Source organism: Protopterus annectens, chromosome 16.part0, assembly GCF_019279795.1.
Source record: "Protopterus annectens isolate FY-2018-M chromosome 16.part0, PAN1.0, whole genome shotgun sequence".
NCBI classification, from domain to species: Eukaryota; Metazoa; Chordata; order Ceratodontiformes; family Protopteridae; genus Protopterus; species Protopterus annectens.
Window position 1 is genome coordinate 774,601,109 of NC_056750.1, and position 16,016 is coordinate 774,617,124.

The 16,016-nt window shown below is 44.3% G+C and overlaps 1 protein-coding gene across 1 annotated transcript in view; it reads right to left on the reverse strand.

The window, feature by feature from the left end:
- The window catches only part of ANAPC2 (anaphase promoting complex subunit 2), a 1,102,972-nt gene that overhangs the window by 690,011 nt on the left and 396,945 nt on the right, over positions 1-16,016 (reverse strand). The window contains 1 exon segment of the mRNA XM_044058339.1: positions 15,700-15,871. Within this exon segment, the coding sequence (XP_043914274.1) occupies positions 15,700-15,871 (172 nt within the window).

Consider the following 16,016-nt stretch of genomic DNA (forward strand, 5'->3'; position numbering starts at 1 on the left):
TCCTTGCCATTTGAGAGAAAAATGTGAGGGTGCAGCATCCATTCGTGTGGATCCATGAAATTTCTGCTCAGATTGTCCGCCAGTACATTGTCCTTGCCTGGTACAAACTGGGATTGTAAATGTATCCTCAGGCTCAGGGATTTTTCCCAGAGAAGCATTGTTAGTCTGCAGAGGGGGGTAAGAATGAGTTCCTCCCTGCTTGTTTATGTACCACATGACAGTAGTGTTGTCTGTCCTTATTAGCAAATGTCCCTGTTTTAGTGTTTTTTCGAAAGTCTCGATGGCATGTATCACTGCCAACATCTCCTTTTGGTTTATGTGCAGATGTCTTTCCTTTGGCGTCCAAAGACCTTGAATGCATCTGCCCTCCATGTGCCCCATCCATGGTCTGAGGCGCCTGTTGTTATCATTTGGTCTGCTTGAGGTCTGTTGAAAGGCATGCCTTAGTTGACTGGCTTGAGCCCACCATAGAAATTCCTTCTGCAGACATGGAATAAGTGGGATTATGTCCTCTAGGCTGTTGTTGTGTTGAGACCATAAGTTTTTTAGATACCATTGCAGCTTTCTCATATGAAGTCTTGCCAAAGGTATCAGAAGGATGCAAGATGCCATGAAACCCAGGGCCTGCAGGATTTTCCTTGCAGTCAGCTGGGAAAGCTTTGCTAGGCCTTTGAAGTACTCTGGTAAATGCTGCTGTTTTTCCTCTGTGAGGTAGGCCATTTGTTTTTCCGTGTCCAGTTTGGCTCCTAGGAATATAATTTGTTGGGATGGTAGTTAAGTTTGACTTCTGAATGTTGACTGTGTATCCCAAGGCCTGCAGTAGATGCATGACATAGTCCAAATTCCCTTTTAAGGTTTGTTTGTTGTCTGCTTGTATGAGACAGTCGTCCAAGTAGGGGTATATTTGAATCCCCTGCAGTCTGCAGTGTGCCACTACTGATGCCAGGCATTTCGTGAACACTCTGGGCAGTAGATAAGCCAAACGGCAATGCTGAGAATTGATAATGCTCTGTCCCTGCAAGAAATCTGAGGTATCTTCTGCAGCTTTGTCTGATTGGGACATGCAGGTATGCCTCCTTGAGGTCCAGAGTGACCAGCCAGGACCCCTTGCCCAACATGGGAAGAAGTTGCTGCAACGTCAGCATTTTGAACTTTGGCACAATGAGGAAAGTGTTTAGAGTTGACAAGTCCAGTATGGGTCTCCATTTGTTTTCTTTTCTTGGAACAAGGAACAGTCTTGAATAAAATCCCTGGCCTTGTTCCCTAGGAGGAACCCTTTCTATTGCTTTTATACTTAATAGCTTGGAAACTTGAGTGAGTGCCTCTGCCCTTTGATGATGTGGCAGGTTTGGCATGCCTTGTTTTATTGGTAATGTGTGGAAGTGGAATCTGTAACCTTTGTCTATCAAATCCAGAATCCAATTGTCCTTGGTTAAGATATTCCAGTTTTGTGAGAATAAGGCTAATTTTCCGCCCAAAGGTGCTTCTCTTTGAACCTTTGTAGGTGGTACGAAAGTCAAGTCATTGTGATTGTCCTTGTGGTGCAGCTGAATTGTCTGCGCCACTTCATTGATTTGGAGGTTGCCATTGGCATCCCCCCTGTAAGATCCTCGGTATTGCCCTCTACCTCAGGCACATCTGCTTTTTCCCCTTTGAAACTTGTCAGAGCCGGGGAAGGACCAATTCTTGGAGGGCCAGTTTCTGCTGAATCTGGGTGGCTGAACCTGAAGAAAATCCTTGACTGTCTGTACTGACTTTGCTTTTTCCTCTATGGATTTCAATACATCTTGTGCAGTAGCACCAAAAAGCTTTTGTTTTTCCAAAGGTGCATCCAGTAACTTTACTTTAACATGGTCAGGCAAAGACTGATCCTTCAACCATGCATGTCTACGTACTACAGCCCCAGTCATAGCTGCCCTACATGAAGCTTCCAGTGCATCATAACCACACTGCAGAAAATGGTTATTAACCTGCTGAGTGTTATGAATATGATCCTGCAGAGCCTTTTTATCAATAGGCTCAGGAGAGGCTAACTTTTTCTGTAAATCATCCAGGAGAAAATCTTGGTACTGAAACATGTGAAAAAGGCAGTTAAGAGACCTCATGGCTAGGGTAGTAGAGGTATATACTTTTTTACCCCATCTCTCCAGGGACCTTGCTTCTCTGTCAGCTGGCAGTGGGTTTTTGGCAGAGGAGGAAGCCACTCCCTTGGGGCCCTGTGAAATAGTTTCTAGGTCCACAGAGTGAGCCTTAAAAAGGTGCTTGTGAGTGTCAGGGACCCTATTATCATCTGTCCGGCTTGACAGGAGCAGGAGGAAGAGAATCAGGGTTGGCACTGGAGTCAGAGAAAACATCATCCAAAACATCCATAACTGGAGGGATAGCCAAGGGTCTGTGCTGGGGAAGCTTGAGGAAAGTATGAAGCCTTTTCCTGGAGTCAGAGAATTCCTGACCCTGCCATTGAAAATGTTCCCTCATGGAATGCAGGACTTCACCAAAAGAGAAATCCTCTAGAGGGGAGGCAGAGGGAATTGATTCCTCAACATCAGAGTCCTCATAGGCCTGGAAGGGTTCTTCTTGGGTATCAGAATGCTCAGAATCCCCAGAGGCTTCATCCGAGAAGAGGTCGTCTGCCTGCTCAGTTCTAGGCCTTTTTTCTGCAGGTGGCTGAGAACCCCTGTCCGGATGAGGCTGAGACCCCCTGATAAGGGAAATAAGATCTGCAGCCAAAGACATGATCTGCTTATCAGATGAAGGGGCCTGGGCAGGTTTAGGATGGGCCTTGGCCTGACTGGCGGCCTTCGCAAGTGCAAAGGCCTTGATGGACATGGAAACAGGAGGCCTAGCAGCCCCACGTGCAGGCGTTACCTTGTCCACAGGAATGGTGTCGGGTAGATCCAGAACTTCGGTTTCCGGAGGAAAATCCACAACCGGCACCGGAGAGATCTCAGAGACAGAAGGTAGTGTTAACGCTGTGTCATCGGCCTGGAGCGGTTGATTTACCACTTCCGAGGGGACCGGAGCGCTAGCAGAGGATTTAGGAGTAGCATCGGTAGTGAACGCGGGCAGAGGATGTCAGTCCCGGTCCTTGCGTTTTTTTAGTAGATTGGGTTGTCGGTTGATCCGACGGCATGATATACGCAAAGGATTCACCGAAAAAGTCCTCGGCGAATTCTGCCCGGCGCCTGAGAGTGCGCTTATTAAAGCAAGCAGAGGCAGCACAGGTCTAGACGTCGTGGTCTGGGCCCAGGCAAGGAAGACAGAGAGAATGGAAGTCCTTATGAGGTATTTGTTTACCACAAGACAAACAATTATTAACTTTCTCAATTTGCTCCGACATCGGCTGAGGCAAGAATAAATGTTCCCCAACGGGGTACTTAGCTTTTAGATGACTTCGGTACTGAAAACACAGGAGCTGACTGACCGGCACTTGCGAACTGCTTCTGCTTCGGGCACCACGTGGCAAGAAAGACTGAAGAAGATGGTGTCAGCCGATGCCTTTATACTCCAGCCGTTGTGACGTCGGAGAGGAGGCGACACCAGCTGACGCCGGACCCAGACTTTGGAATTCGGCCGACCGAGGGCTGCCTGAGGCAGGACAACCCATATGTTATGACTGCAGTTGCATTCTTGAAGGACATCTAGAAATAAAACACTGGGATCAAAAAATAAAGTCAAGCCAGACCTTTTGGTACAGCCTACACCCTCAGGAATTAAGATCTGCTTTGACTTCATCTTTTACAATGCATCATATTCCCCCTGCTGGGAGAAGATTAGAAGTAGTCTCTTGCATCTAAGAGCGAAGGTGATACCTTCAGGGCTTAACTTTGATACTCCAACTTCCTGAAGACAGGATGACTAGGAATGTAGAGATAAAAATCCTTCTAATACTGTGTGCGTGTGTGTGTGTGTGGGGGGGGATACTTCCATGACATTCCATACCCTTTTCTACAATAGAAAGCACCCACTTGTCTGCAGAGATATGTTGCCAAACTGGAAAAAGGACAGAGGCAGCTTAAGAGGAATCTGTCAAGGAAAACTGGTAGAAGAGCAAGACAGTCACAAAGATGCAGGTTTGTCAGGAAAGGAAGGTTTTTGGCCCCTAGAATCTTGTCCTGATTACTACTGAAATCTACTCAGAGGGCCCATTTACCATTTTTAGGGTGCTTCTGTTGACTTTTGTCAAAAGGACATGGTTTAGAAGGAAAGTTACTTTGACAATTTATTAGAGACAGGGGAAAGGAAAACCTGCTTCAAAAATCACCTTACCCTTGTGGTGCCGAGCTTTAAATACATCTCCAGCAGCAGAACCAAAATTGAATCCAGTAGTTTGTCTGTCATCCTCAAGAAGGGAATGGAGTCTGAGCCAGGAATACCTACAAACAGTACTAGATGCAGCCACCCTAAAAAATGCATCTGCAGCATCACAACTGTACTTTAGAGACTGTCTGGCCACGTGGAAGCTAGAACTATGCAAAGACAAGACTGAGGACTTCTGTCACCTGGCATACAACTGAAGACATCACCCAGCCTAGAAATAAGAACCATCAGACTTGTATGACTAGATATGTGTTAAACAGCTCTAAAGGCCAAAGTGTCAGAAGTATACAACTCTTTGCCATCCCTATCCATGGCCCCGTTACCCTTATTAGGAGGCAAGACCTTAGGGGAGAACAGTAATTTAGTAGGCTTGTCCAAAGAAAGAGAAACAGGGATCAGAAGTAGAATTTTTATAAATTAACATCCATATTATCAGGAACCTTACAAAACCTATCAGGCTTAATAAGGAACTTGAAGATGAGATTCAGGATTCTGAGAAGCAGAGGTAAAATTACCCAAAAGGGCTTGGAGAACCAGGGGAATGGAAGGTTTGAGAATCTATCTGAAGTAAAGCATAGTACCTCTGCTGTACATCAGATCTCTTAGAGCTTTACCATTTAAAATGCTGCATAATGTTAGCCACAGTATCCTCATAAGAATTTTTTTTCTAAAGGAGAATCAGGAGAGAGAGAATCCTCTTCACTTGAAGCCACAGGCAAAGGAAAACATCTTTGAAAGGAATATGCCAAACATTCATCAGAATCCAGCTCCTCATCCTCACAGGAAGAATTTCTATAACTCTTTAAATGGCTTGAAGAATAGGGAGCCCCAACAACAGAAGGCACTTAAATTCTGAGGGAGCTTCAGAGACATGAGACCTTAAAGGGTTCCTGTGTAATGTGTCTTGCCATTCCTTTTGAGGATCTCTCAAAGGAGTTGCATGCCTAGTTTTTGCTTCTTCTCAGTGTGGAAATTCGCCTGCACAAATCTCAAACGATCAGAGCCCCAACGTACTTTAATTAAGGAACCAAGTATTACCACTCAGACAACGATCTGAGGATTACCTCCCAGTCAAACTTCTCAACTGTACAGACTTTCACAGAATGTTCAGATTTTGGCCTCCTAATTTTGGTCTGTTTTTCATATACTTGTGGTTTTCCGGCAAATTAGTGATAAATCATTACATATTACAGTTAGAAAATGACAGACATTTGAGTTCCAGACTTCATATCCTTCAGAAAATTCATGCCAATGCAAAACCTGTTATTCTATCAACTTTCTCTAAGTTTGTAGGAGCAATATTTAAAAACTGTCCCTATTTTTGGGCCTTTGTCCCACTTTTTTTTTTTTTTTACAGCTTTGAAGAGATTTCTTGCTGTAAGAGGTTGATAGGTATGCTCCCAGGCATCACAAAAATAACCAGCGTAGGTTCCCCCTTCTTGTCAGCAACAGACATCAGATCATCTCCAGCAGATGAGTTAGTGGCCTGTCCCGTACTGGCCTCCAATGGAGTTGTGACTGTAGGGGCAGGTGTCAGAACCAAACAAAGGTCTCATCATCGGAAGAAGCAGAGACAGCTGGTTGCGGCTGGACAGCTGAAGTCTCTAACTTACAATTTCTTAGACTTCTTTTTCTGAACTGGCAGGTCGCCAGGGCAGCATGATTCAGCTGACATTGTGCCTTTGCTGTGGAGCTTGAGAAGTCAGTTTTTCAAATTAACTGATTAAATGAGAGACAGCTGTGTAGGACCTTAGGGAAAAAGGAGTGACAAAAAAAACACTCCCTATGATTATGCTCAGCACCAAGACAAAACAAAAACACTTATTGTGGCAGCACTTATGGGAAATCTGTCGCCCACAATCACATTTCCCTTTTCTGGACGACATGTACATAAAAATATGCGAAACAAAAGAAATTACCCCAGTAGGCTACTTATCTGCCAAATGGCTGGGTAATCAGCACTAAGACATACAGCCTATAAACAGAAAGCAGAGTTCTGCATTAGACTGCTGGCAAAGAAGCTCCGAGGTTATCAAGCTCACATATCCCTTAAATACCCTCCAACCTTTGAGCTTAGGTCATACATAGGACATGTGGCATGTGGAAGGGACCAGGCTTTGGAATGCTGTCTGGAAGTACGGCTACCTTTGGCAGGATATCCCACTTCTACAGAATACTGCTAACAGTGACCTTGAAAGGACATTAGTTCTATAAAGCCAGAAAAAAAAGTTGCACAGCAATAAAAAGAAAGCATGACTGTAGTATAAGAGCAATAAAACATTAATGAACTAAGGATGAAGCAATCTTCTTTAAAACAATTAAATTTTAGTACTACAATCATCATTAACCAAGTGCTGCTGCTAAGATTAACTAGTTAGTCTTGATGATGCTGAGGAACTGCTCCATCAGTCATTCAGCTGTACTATTTTCATCTGCGATCCAAGTAATCCTTCATAGCTCATTCTGGACACTATACTTAATTGTCTGAAATAAAGACATCTTATTAATCAGACTAAAAAGATAGTACAGTTGTGTACACTTACCATAAATGTAAATGTTAGTGTATTCACTGTTGCAGTAATTATATTTGGGTTATCCTGCTGGTAGGTTGCCCTCAGCCGGCCTGAATTCCAGAGTTTTGGGTCCTGCGTCAGCTGCTGTCGCCCCTTCCCTGATGTCAGGTCGTCAGGGGTATAAAAGAAGCAGCTGACGCCATTTTCTTCAGTTTTTCTTGCCCCAGATATCAGGTGCCTCCTAAAAGGGTAGTCAATTTTTATATATATATCTAGCAATAAATGCAGCAATATAAATTTTACCTTCATAGGTTCATAGGTCCGTACTAGGCCATCTGCCCTAGGGCATTTATAAGCCTAGCCAGAGTGCGTGTGGCTTTCACCACCCCTTAGGATGAGAATACTATGCCCATTTAGGGTTTAGTTTACTGTGCCTCTGTCTAGTAGCGACACAGAGATGACACCCGGGGTAAACCTACGATCTCCCATCCATTCGTCAAGATTTCACTTGAAGAGAGTTAGTGAGGGGCTCTGCCTAAAATGGACTGGGATTCTGTTCCAGAGTGTAGGGGAGCCTCTGGGTTATGAATCTGTCCCTCCAGCACGTCCTATTTATTTCTGTGTTGAGGTTCAAATCTCTTGCTCTCGTGTCTCTGATGGATTTGGATTTTCTGAGGTGGAGCATGTCCATTAATTCCAGACTGGACATGGCCTTGTACGTCAGGCATAGATCACCTCTGAGTAGGCAGTATGCGACTGAATAGAGCTGGAGTTTCTTCAGCCGGGCAGCATATGACATATGTTTGAGACCCTTCATCCTCTTGGTGAGGAACTTTTTGGGGTCTTTCCAACTGCTGCAGGTGTCGGGTAAGATACATCCCAAATGGGGCATTGTACTCAATCATGGGCCTGATAAGAGAAGAGTACAGGGGGCACAATGACCTCTCTTGATCTAGATGTGAAACCCTTCATGACAAGGTGGGCAATATAGAAGGTCTTCCTAACCACTTTGGCAATGTGAGTGTCAAATGAGAGGTTACTGTCAACTTGGGTCCCTAGGTCCCAGATTACCTCTTTCGTACTTAATGGATTACCACCTGTGGTAATTTGTGGGTACCTTGTTTTTCCCAAAGGGTATGACTATACATTTTTTGGCGTTCAGTTTAAGGCCATGGCTCTGGCACCAATTATCCGTTTCTATGAGGCCTCTCTGAAGGATGTTTGTGTCCGCTGGAGTATCAATTATGGCGCCCAGTTTGCAGTCATCTGCGAACTTTGTCAGCCACAATCCCCCTATGTTTGCTTTCACTTCGGAAAAATAAATGCCGAATAAGAGGGGTCCCAGGACTGAGCCCTGAGGGACACCGCTTGTGACTGGTTTAGAGTCTGACATGGCTCCAGCAATTCTGACCTTGTGGGTTCTGTCCTTGAGCCAGTTTGCAACCCATCTTGTGACATATGGGTTTACATCTAAGCTGGTGAGTTTGTCTATGATGCCCGAGTGGGGTATTGTGTCGAAGGCTTTTGCAAGGTCAAGGTAGGCTGTGTGAACTGCCTTACCCTCATCAATGGCCTTAGTGACTGTTTCAAAAAAGTTGGCCAAGTTCAAAAGGCAGGATCTGCCCTTGACAAAGCCAAATTGGGTAGGATCCAATGTCTGTAGGTCCCCAATGTCTTTGCTTATGAGTTCCATAATGATCCTTTCCATAGCTTTGCAGACTAGGCTCGTCAAGCTTATGGGGCGGCAATTTCCAGGGTCTGTAGAAGCACCGCCTTTGTGGAGTGGGACCACTGTTGCTGTACGCCACTCTTTGGGTACGTATCCTGTAGTAAGGCTAAGATTAAACAGCAGCCTTATGTGCGGGTTTAGTTCCTCTTGGAGTTCATGTAGCACACAGCCCGGGACACCGTCCGGTCCCATTGATGCTGTGTTTTTAGCTTTGGAGAGGGTGGCTGTCACCTGGGCATCTGAGATGTTAGGAAGGCTACACTCTGCTGGGATAGATATTTCTCCTTTTGGGGGGGGGGAAGGGGGCAGAGAAATTTGCACTGAACCTGTCTGCCAGAACGTTGGCAATGTCTGTGGGTTCAGTGTATTTTGTGAAATTCTGGACTAACTGAGCATATCTGGGAGTTTCCACCCAGGTTTCTAACATAGCTAAAGAAGGCCTTGTGATCGTCTTTTGTGTCTTTTGCGATTTTTCTCTCAAAGTTGGCCTTGGATGATTTGAGTGATCGTATTTTTTTGCTAGTACTGATCAGAGATGCTTTCCCTTTTAGGGATTTTGCTCTGTCATGTAGTAGCTTCCTCCTCCTGTTGTAAAGTTGGTTAATGGCTGGGTTCAAATACACCATATAGGTTGTATAAATCCGAGAAGGAAAGATAAGATACATAGAAGAAAGGGGGGATGGCGGGCGGTTAACCTGGACTGCAACACTGAATACACTAACATCTACATTTATGGTAGGTATACACAACTGTACTATGCTCTTCGTGTTTCACTATTGCAGTCATTACATTTGGGTTAAGTCCCAAAGCCATGGTTGGGAGGCTAGAGCTAGACAGCAGTAGAGGCAGCTATGAAGTCCTGCAGAACTGCAGTGGCAAAGCCTGCCCTGGATTTGGAGTAGATTGGCAGATAAAGCTTTGTAAAGGTGTGCACTGAACTCCAAGTAGCTGCCTCTAGAATGTCCCTGGTTGGCACTCCCGAGAAAGGCTGGTGAAGTGGCTGCAGCTCTGGTGGAATGTGGCCTAATGCCCTTAGGCACTGGCTTGTCATGGTGTAAGTAGCAGATACGAATGCAGTAGCCTAGCCACTTAGAAATAGTCTGCTTTGAGATAGCCTGTCCTTGTGATCCTGCAGCATATGCCACTAGTAATTGCTCTGTCTTCCTGAAAACTTTAGTTTTAAGTAGAATCTAAGCTGCCTGTGTATGTCCAAAGAATGCAGAATTCTCTCCCCCTTGTTCTGTGGCTTTGGGTAAAAGGTTGGCAGATGAATAGTTTGGTTTAGAGCCACACTGGACACCACTTTAGGCATAAATGTTGGATTTGTCCTCAGGGAGACCCTGTCTGAATGAAAAATGATAAATGATTCCACAGCCATAAGTGCCTGTAGCTCTGAAACTAGTCTTGCTGAAGTAATTGCTAGGAGCAGAGCTGTTTTCCAAGATAAAATCTTTATATCAGCAGTAGCAGCTGGCTCAAAAGGAGGCAGGGTGAGCTTTTCCAAGACATAGTTGAGGTCCCATGCAGGTATTGGTAAACTCCTTGGAGGCCTTAAATTTTTGGCCCCTCTGAGGTACTGCTTTAATAAAGGATGAGAAAAAAGTAGTGGCTCTGTATTGTAATGAGCCGAAATGGAAGAGGCATGAATTTTAATTGATGAAAAAGATAGGCCTTTGTCCAGCATCTCAGTTAAGTATTTCAAAATCTGAGGAATGTTTGGGACAGTGTTATCAGTTCCTTGTGCCTGGTTCCAAACACATAACCTCTTCCATTTTCCAGCATAAGACTTACTAGTAGTAGGCCGCCTGGCTTCCAGAATGACATACATCACAGCTTTACTGAGGGGTGTTTTTTGTGCGACTACATTATCCACCATGCTGCCAAGTTTAATGTCCTTAGTTGGCTGTGAAGGATCTGATTCTTTTGCTGGGTCAGTAGACGAGATATTTGAGGTAAAGTCCAAGCTAGGTATAATGACAAGTTCCTTAGGATTGGATACCAGTACAGGCATGGCCAATCTGGGGCAATCAGTATCTTTGGCCTCTCCTGTCTGACCTTTAGGAGTACTTTGGGGAGGAGAGGCAGTGGGGGAAAGGCATATACGGATAGGTTTTTCCCAGCTGAAGGATAGGGCATCCACTTTCCACGCTTGACTGTGATAAGTCCTTGTGCAGAATCTTTTTAGTTGGTAATTGTGAGGGGAGGCAAAAAGATCTATGTTCGGGCATCCCCATTTCCTTGTTATGCTGAAGACTTGCGAATCCAGCTTCCACTCGTGGGGATCCATGAGGTTTTTGCTTAGTTCATCTGCCAGAGTGTTTTCCTTTCCTGGCAGGAATTGTGCCTGCACATGTATTTGGTAAGTCAAAGCTGTGTCCCACAAGGTCATGGCTAGTCTGCAAAGGGGGTATTAATGTGTGGCCCCCTGCTTGTTTATGTACCACATGACTGTGGTATTGTCTGTCCTTATCAATAGTTGTCCTGGATGAAGTAGGTCCTTGAAGGCTGTCGGGGCATTTTGAACAGCTAGCATCTCTTTTTGATTGATATGTAGATGCATTTGGTTTGAGGACCATGTTCGCTGAATGCATCTTCCTGCCATGTGGGCCCCCCAGGCATAATCTGATGCATCCGTTGTCAGTGTCTGCCTAGCTGGGGGTAATGTGAATGGCTGTCACTTGTTCTGGTGACAAGCCGTTGCCCACCATCGAAACTCCTGTTGCAGGCAGGGGATGACAGTAATGATTGTTTCCAGGCTGTGGCAATGTTGAGTCCAAACACTTTTTAGGTACCATTGAAGTTTCCTCATATGCAGTCTTGCATATGGAATTAGTAGGATGCCATGAAGCCCAAAGCCTGCAGAATTTTTCTTGCAGATAACTGGGCCTTTGTTGCCAACATTTTGAAAAAGGTAGTCAGTTGTCTTTGTTTGTCTGGCGTGAGATAAGCCATCTGGGCAGTTGTATTTAAGCTTGCACCCAGGAATATTACCTCTTGTGAGGGTACTAGCTTTGATTTCTTTTTGTTGACAGTGTACCCTAGGCATATTAAAAGTCATTTCACAAAGGCTAAATGCTGAAGAAGAATGTCCGTGTTTTCTGCTTGAATGAGGCAGTCATCCATGTAAGGATATATTTGTATTCCTCTTTGTCTGCAGAATACAATTACTGGTGCCAGGCACTTTTTAAAGACCCTGGGCGCAGTAAATAAGCCAAAAGGCAGTGCAGAGAATTGGAAATACATTTAACCAGCCTTGAATCTGAGGTATCTTCTGCAGGATTGTCTGATTGGAACATGCAGGTATGCCTCTTTTAGGTCTAAAGTCACTAGCCAAGCATTCTTGCCCAGCATGGGCACAAGGTGCTGCAAAATCAACATTTTGAATTTTGGAATATCCAGGAATGTGTTCAGAATATTCAGAATAGATAGGTCCAGTATCGGCCTCCAGGCCTTGTCCTTTCTGGGTACCAAGAACAGTCTTGGGTAAATTCCTTGTCCCTGCTCTTGCACTTGTTGAATGGCCCCCATGTCCATGAGGGATGAGACTTGCTTTTGTGCCTCTGCCCATTGATTTTTTGGCAGATCTGTCCAGCCGTTTGTCTTTGGCAGAGTATGGAAATGGAACTTGTAGCCTTGTGACACTATATTTAGAACCCACTTGTCCTGGGTTGTGTGTCAATGTTGAGAAAAAAGTGCTAATTTTCCCCCTAAGGGTGCTGCTAGTAGAGAAGTGCTTGGTGCAGGCAGGGGGAAGTCATTTGGACTGTTTCCTGTATGATTGTGATTTGTCTTCTCCACCTTTGGAGGTAGAAGCACCCCATTGCTTTCTGTATGAACCTTGCGCCTGGGATCTGCCCCCTAGGGCGTCTGGATCTGCCCCTTTGAGGTCTGTCTGACACAGGAAAGGACCATTTTTTTGTAGGCCAGTGTCCACTAAACCTAGGTGGCTGTACTTGTAAAAAATCTTTATAACAGTTTGCATAGATTTAGATTTGTCCTCCATTTTCTTTAACACCTTTTCTGCCTTAACACCAAAGTTTCATTCTGTAAAGGAGCATCTAATAATTTAACTTTAACATGATCAGGCAGATTTTGTTCCTTTAACCAAGCATGCCTCCTAATTACAGAACCCGTAACTGCGGCCCTGCAGGAGGCCTCCAAAGAATCAAAACCACATTGCAAAGTATGCTTTCCAACTTGTTCTGCTGCATGCAATAAATCCTGCATTTCCTTGTTTTCTGCACATTCGGAATTTAACAACATTTTCTGTTTAAGTAATCCCAGGACATGCTGCTGATATTTGAGCATATGAAACTGACAGTTTAAGGCCCTTATAGCCAAGGTTGCAGATGTGTAAACCTTTTTTCCCCATCTATTCAGTGCCCTTGAATCTCTCTGAGGGGGTAGGGTTTTTTGCAGTGGAAGCCTTAACTCCTTTTGAACCCTGTGAAATAGTTTCTGGGTCTGCAGCAGGGTTTTTAAAAAGAAATTGAGTCAGGAACCCTGTAATATCAGTCAGGCTTAACCGGAGCTGGGGTTAAGGAATCAGGGGTCAGACTAGACTCCTAAAAAACATCTACAATGTCTAACACAGGTGGAATAGCTAGAGGCTTGTGTTGTGGTGGTAAAAGGAAATCCCTGAGTCTCTTTAGATTCTGAAAAATCTTGGCTGTCCCAGTGGAAATGCTCCCTCATGGTATGCAAGGTTTCCCCAAAAGAATAGTCCTCAGGTGGAGAAGCTGAAGGAATGGATTCTTCAGCATCAGAATCCTCATAGGGGGGAAAGAGAATATTCATGATCAGAATAAATAGAAACCTGATCTGAAGATACATAGTCAGTCTCTTGTCTAGGCCTCTATCAGGAGGGGGATGGGAACCCCTGATCAAGGTAATCAAGTCCTCGGCCATTTTTGAGCATCTGTTTTTTGGGCATAGAGGCCGGTCCACGTGGCTCTTGAGTTGGTTTCCTTACTTTAGAAGGTGCTTTAGTATTTGCCTTTGAAGCTGAAGTTGTTTTAATGTAAAGATGTTTAGGTCTGAATACACCCTCGGAAGCCGGTGCCTGCTCAACGACTCTGGACCCATCTGAGGGATTAGCGTCTAAGGCTCCAATACCTTGAGTATCCAGCGGCATTGCCGACTGCACGTGGGAGTCGGTAGCGGCTTGCGACTCTAAAGTAGCGGGGATCAGGAGCTGCGAAAGTGCCTCACTGAACCGGCGACTGGCTTGGGAGAAGCTTCGTCATTTTTGGGCCTTGGTTGTTTATCTTTCTCCTTTTCTTTGCGTTTTTTGTGAACTCTGGTAGTCGGATGTGTATCCGATGACATTTCTGGATAATTAAACCGGCGTCCAAAAAAGTTTAAAGCAAAATCATATCGACACTTAATAGTGCGTTGGTTAAATCTAGAACAAAACCAACAACCAGTAATGTTGTGATCAGGGCCTAGGCAAGGAATTCAGTAAGAATGAAAGTCCTTATGAGGTATTTGCTTTCCACAAGAAATACAATTATTAACTTTTTCTGACATCGGTCTGGAGCAATAAAAAAGTTTCCCCAATGGGGTACACTTAGCTTTATTGAAGACTTCAGATCTGAAACTCGAAAACGAAAATCTCAGGAGTCGGCCGACCGGCACTTGTGAACTGCTTCTGCTTTGGGCACCGTACGGCAAGAAAGACTGAAGAAAATGGCTTTGGCTGCTTCTTTTATACCCCTGACGTCCTGACGTCAGGGAAGGGGTGACAGCAGCCGATGCAGGACCCAAGACTTTGGAATGCAGGCCGGCTGAGGGCAACCTGCCAGCAGGATAACCCAAATGTAATGACCGCAACAGTGAAACACGAAGAACATCTGCAGAATATCTAGAAGTCTCTGCTTCTTGCTTTATAGAGAAGAACAGAGTTCTTCATCCTCATGCCCTCATCCAAATTACAAAACAAAGGCAAAGGACAAGTTACATCACATATATAAAACAGCAGAATTTGCAATATTGTGAACTTCTGAATATTTTAAAGGATCCCTATATTTAATGCCCATTTACTCTCATGTTGTAATTTTGTTTGATCATTGCATTCTGCACTCTTATGTTACTTTATGTTTTTACTTTGCTCACAGGATTGACCCAGACTGTATAGCCAATCATGCATGCTAATTCCCCTAATTGGGTTAAAAATTAAACCTTCACTGGAAATACCTTGAGGGGTAAGGATGGGAGTGAGCAGTCTCCACTGGCTCACCCTTCCTGGAGAGAAGGCAAGCAGCTTGGTTCAATGCACTACCAACACCTGCCTTAATGAAGGTGCATCACTGCAACACAGAGTCTAGCATGGTCACAATGCAGGTTGAGTGCCACTTGGCTGTGAAGTTGCCCTTGGGAGGAAATGAGCATGCACCTCCCAAATAGTTATAGTGAAGCTCAGAAGATGCTGAGGGGATGGAGATAGGACAGTCTGCAAGAAATGGGCTGGTGGGCTCTTGGCCTACAAATGAAAAGGTCAACTGCATACATGAATTTTTATTTATTTTATTTTAACATTTATTTACCATGAAAGTCCAGTTTGGACAGAGCCCATTTTCAGCAAAGGCCTGGGGAGAAATGCTCCAGACGTACATCTTTGGAATGTGGGAGGAAACCAGAGCACTCAGGGGAAACCCACATAAGTGCAGGGAGGACATGCAGACTCCTCACATAAGGCACCGCAGCTGAGAATCAAACCAGGAAGCCTCTTGCTGTGAAGTGAAGATGTTAACCGCTGCACCACTGTGCAGCCCAAATGATGAAGAGGAGTCACTTAGCTGATCCAGCATTTCAACAAAAAAAGCTACTTAAAATACACAATATCTGCATGGTCAACTTTCAATCTGCACATTCTTAGAAAATATTCTATAACCGGCAGATTTAAATTGTCGATTTAGTACAAGTATACTCAGAACTGCAGGCTCAACCTAAGCAAATTATCAATCACAGTGCAACTGCTTTACATCAGTCATGGGGAAAAAACATTTTAGTTACTGCCATTAAGAAAGATAGTTATTAGTGCTTGCAAACACTGATGACAATTTTGGGGAAACTATTTTGGTAAACACATGGCTAACAATCTATCCCCTAAGGTGTATTTAAATTATTTCCACTCACCTCGAATTATATTAAAAAGTTCCTCTATCCTCATGCCTGCATAGATTCGGTAGAAAAAGCACTGAACGTGGCACTTCCACTGTTTCAAGGAACTGCTAGCGTCAAGAGAAGTTGCACTCTCTCCCTCTTTAAGATATACTTTACTAAGCCAGCCAACCACCTTTTCAATAAACTGAAAAACAAAACAAGTGTCAAAGGATAACTATGACAACATCAAATGGACTTCAGATGCAATTATCTAAGCTTAAAACAGTTTGTTATAGGACATTAAAAACAGACATGGAAAACAGTCTTATTTAGGATACACATGACCATCT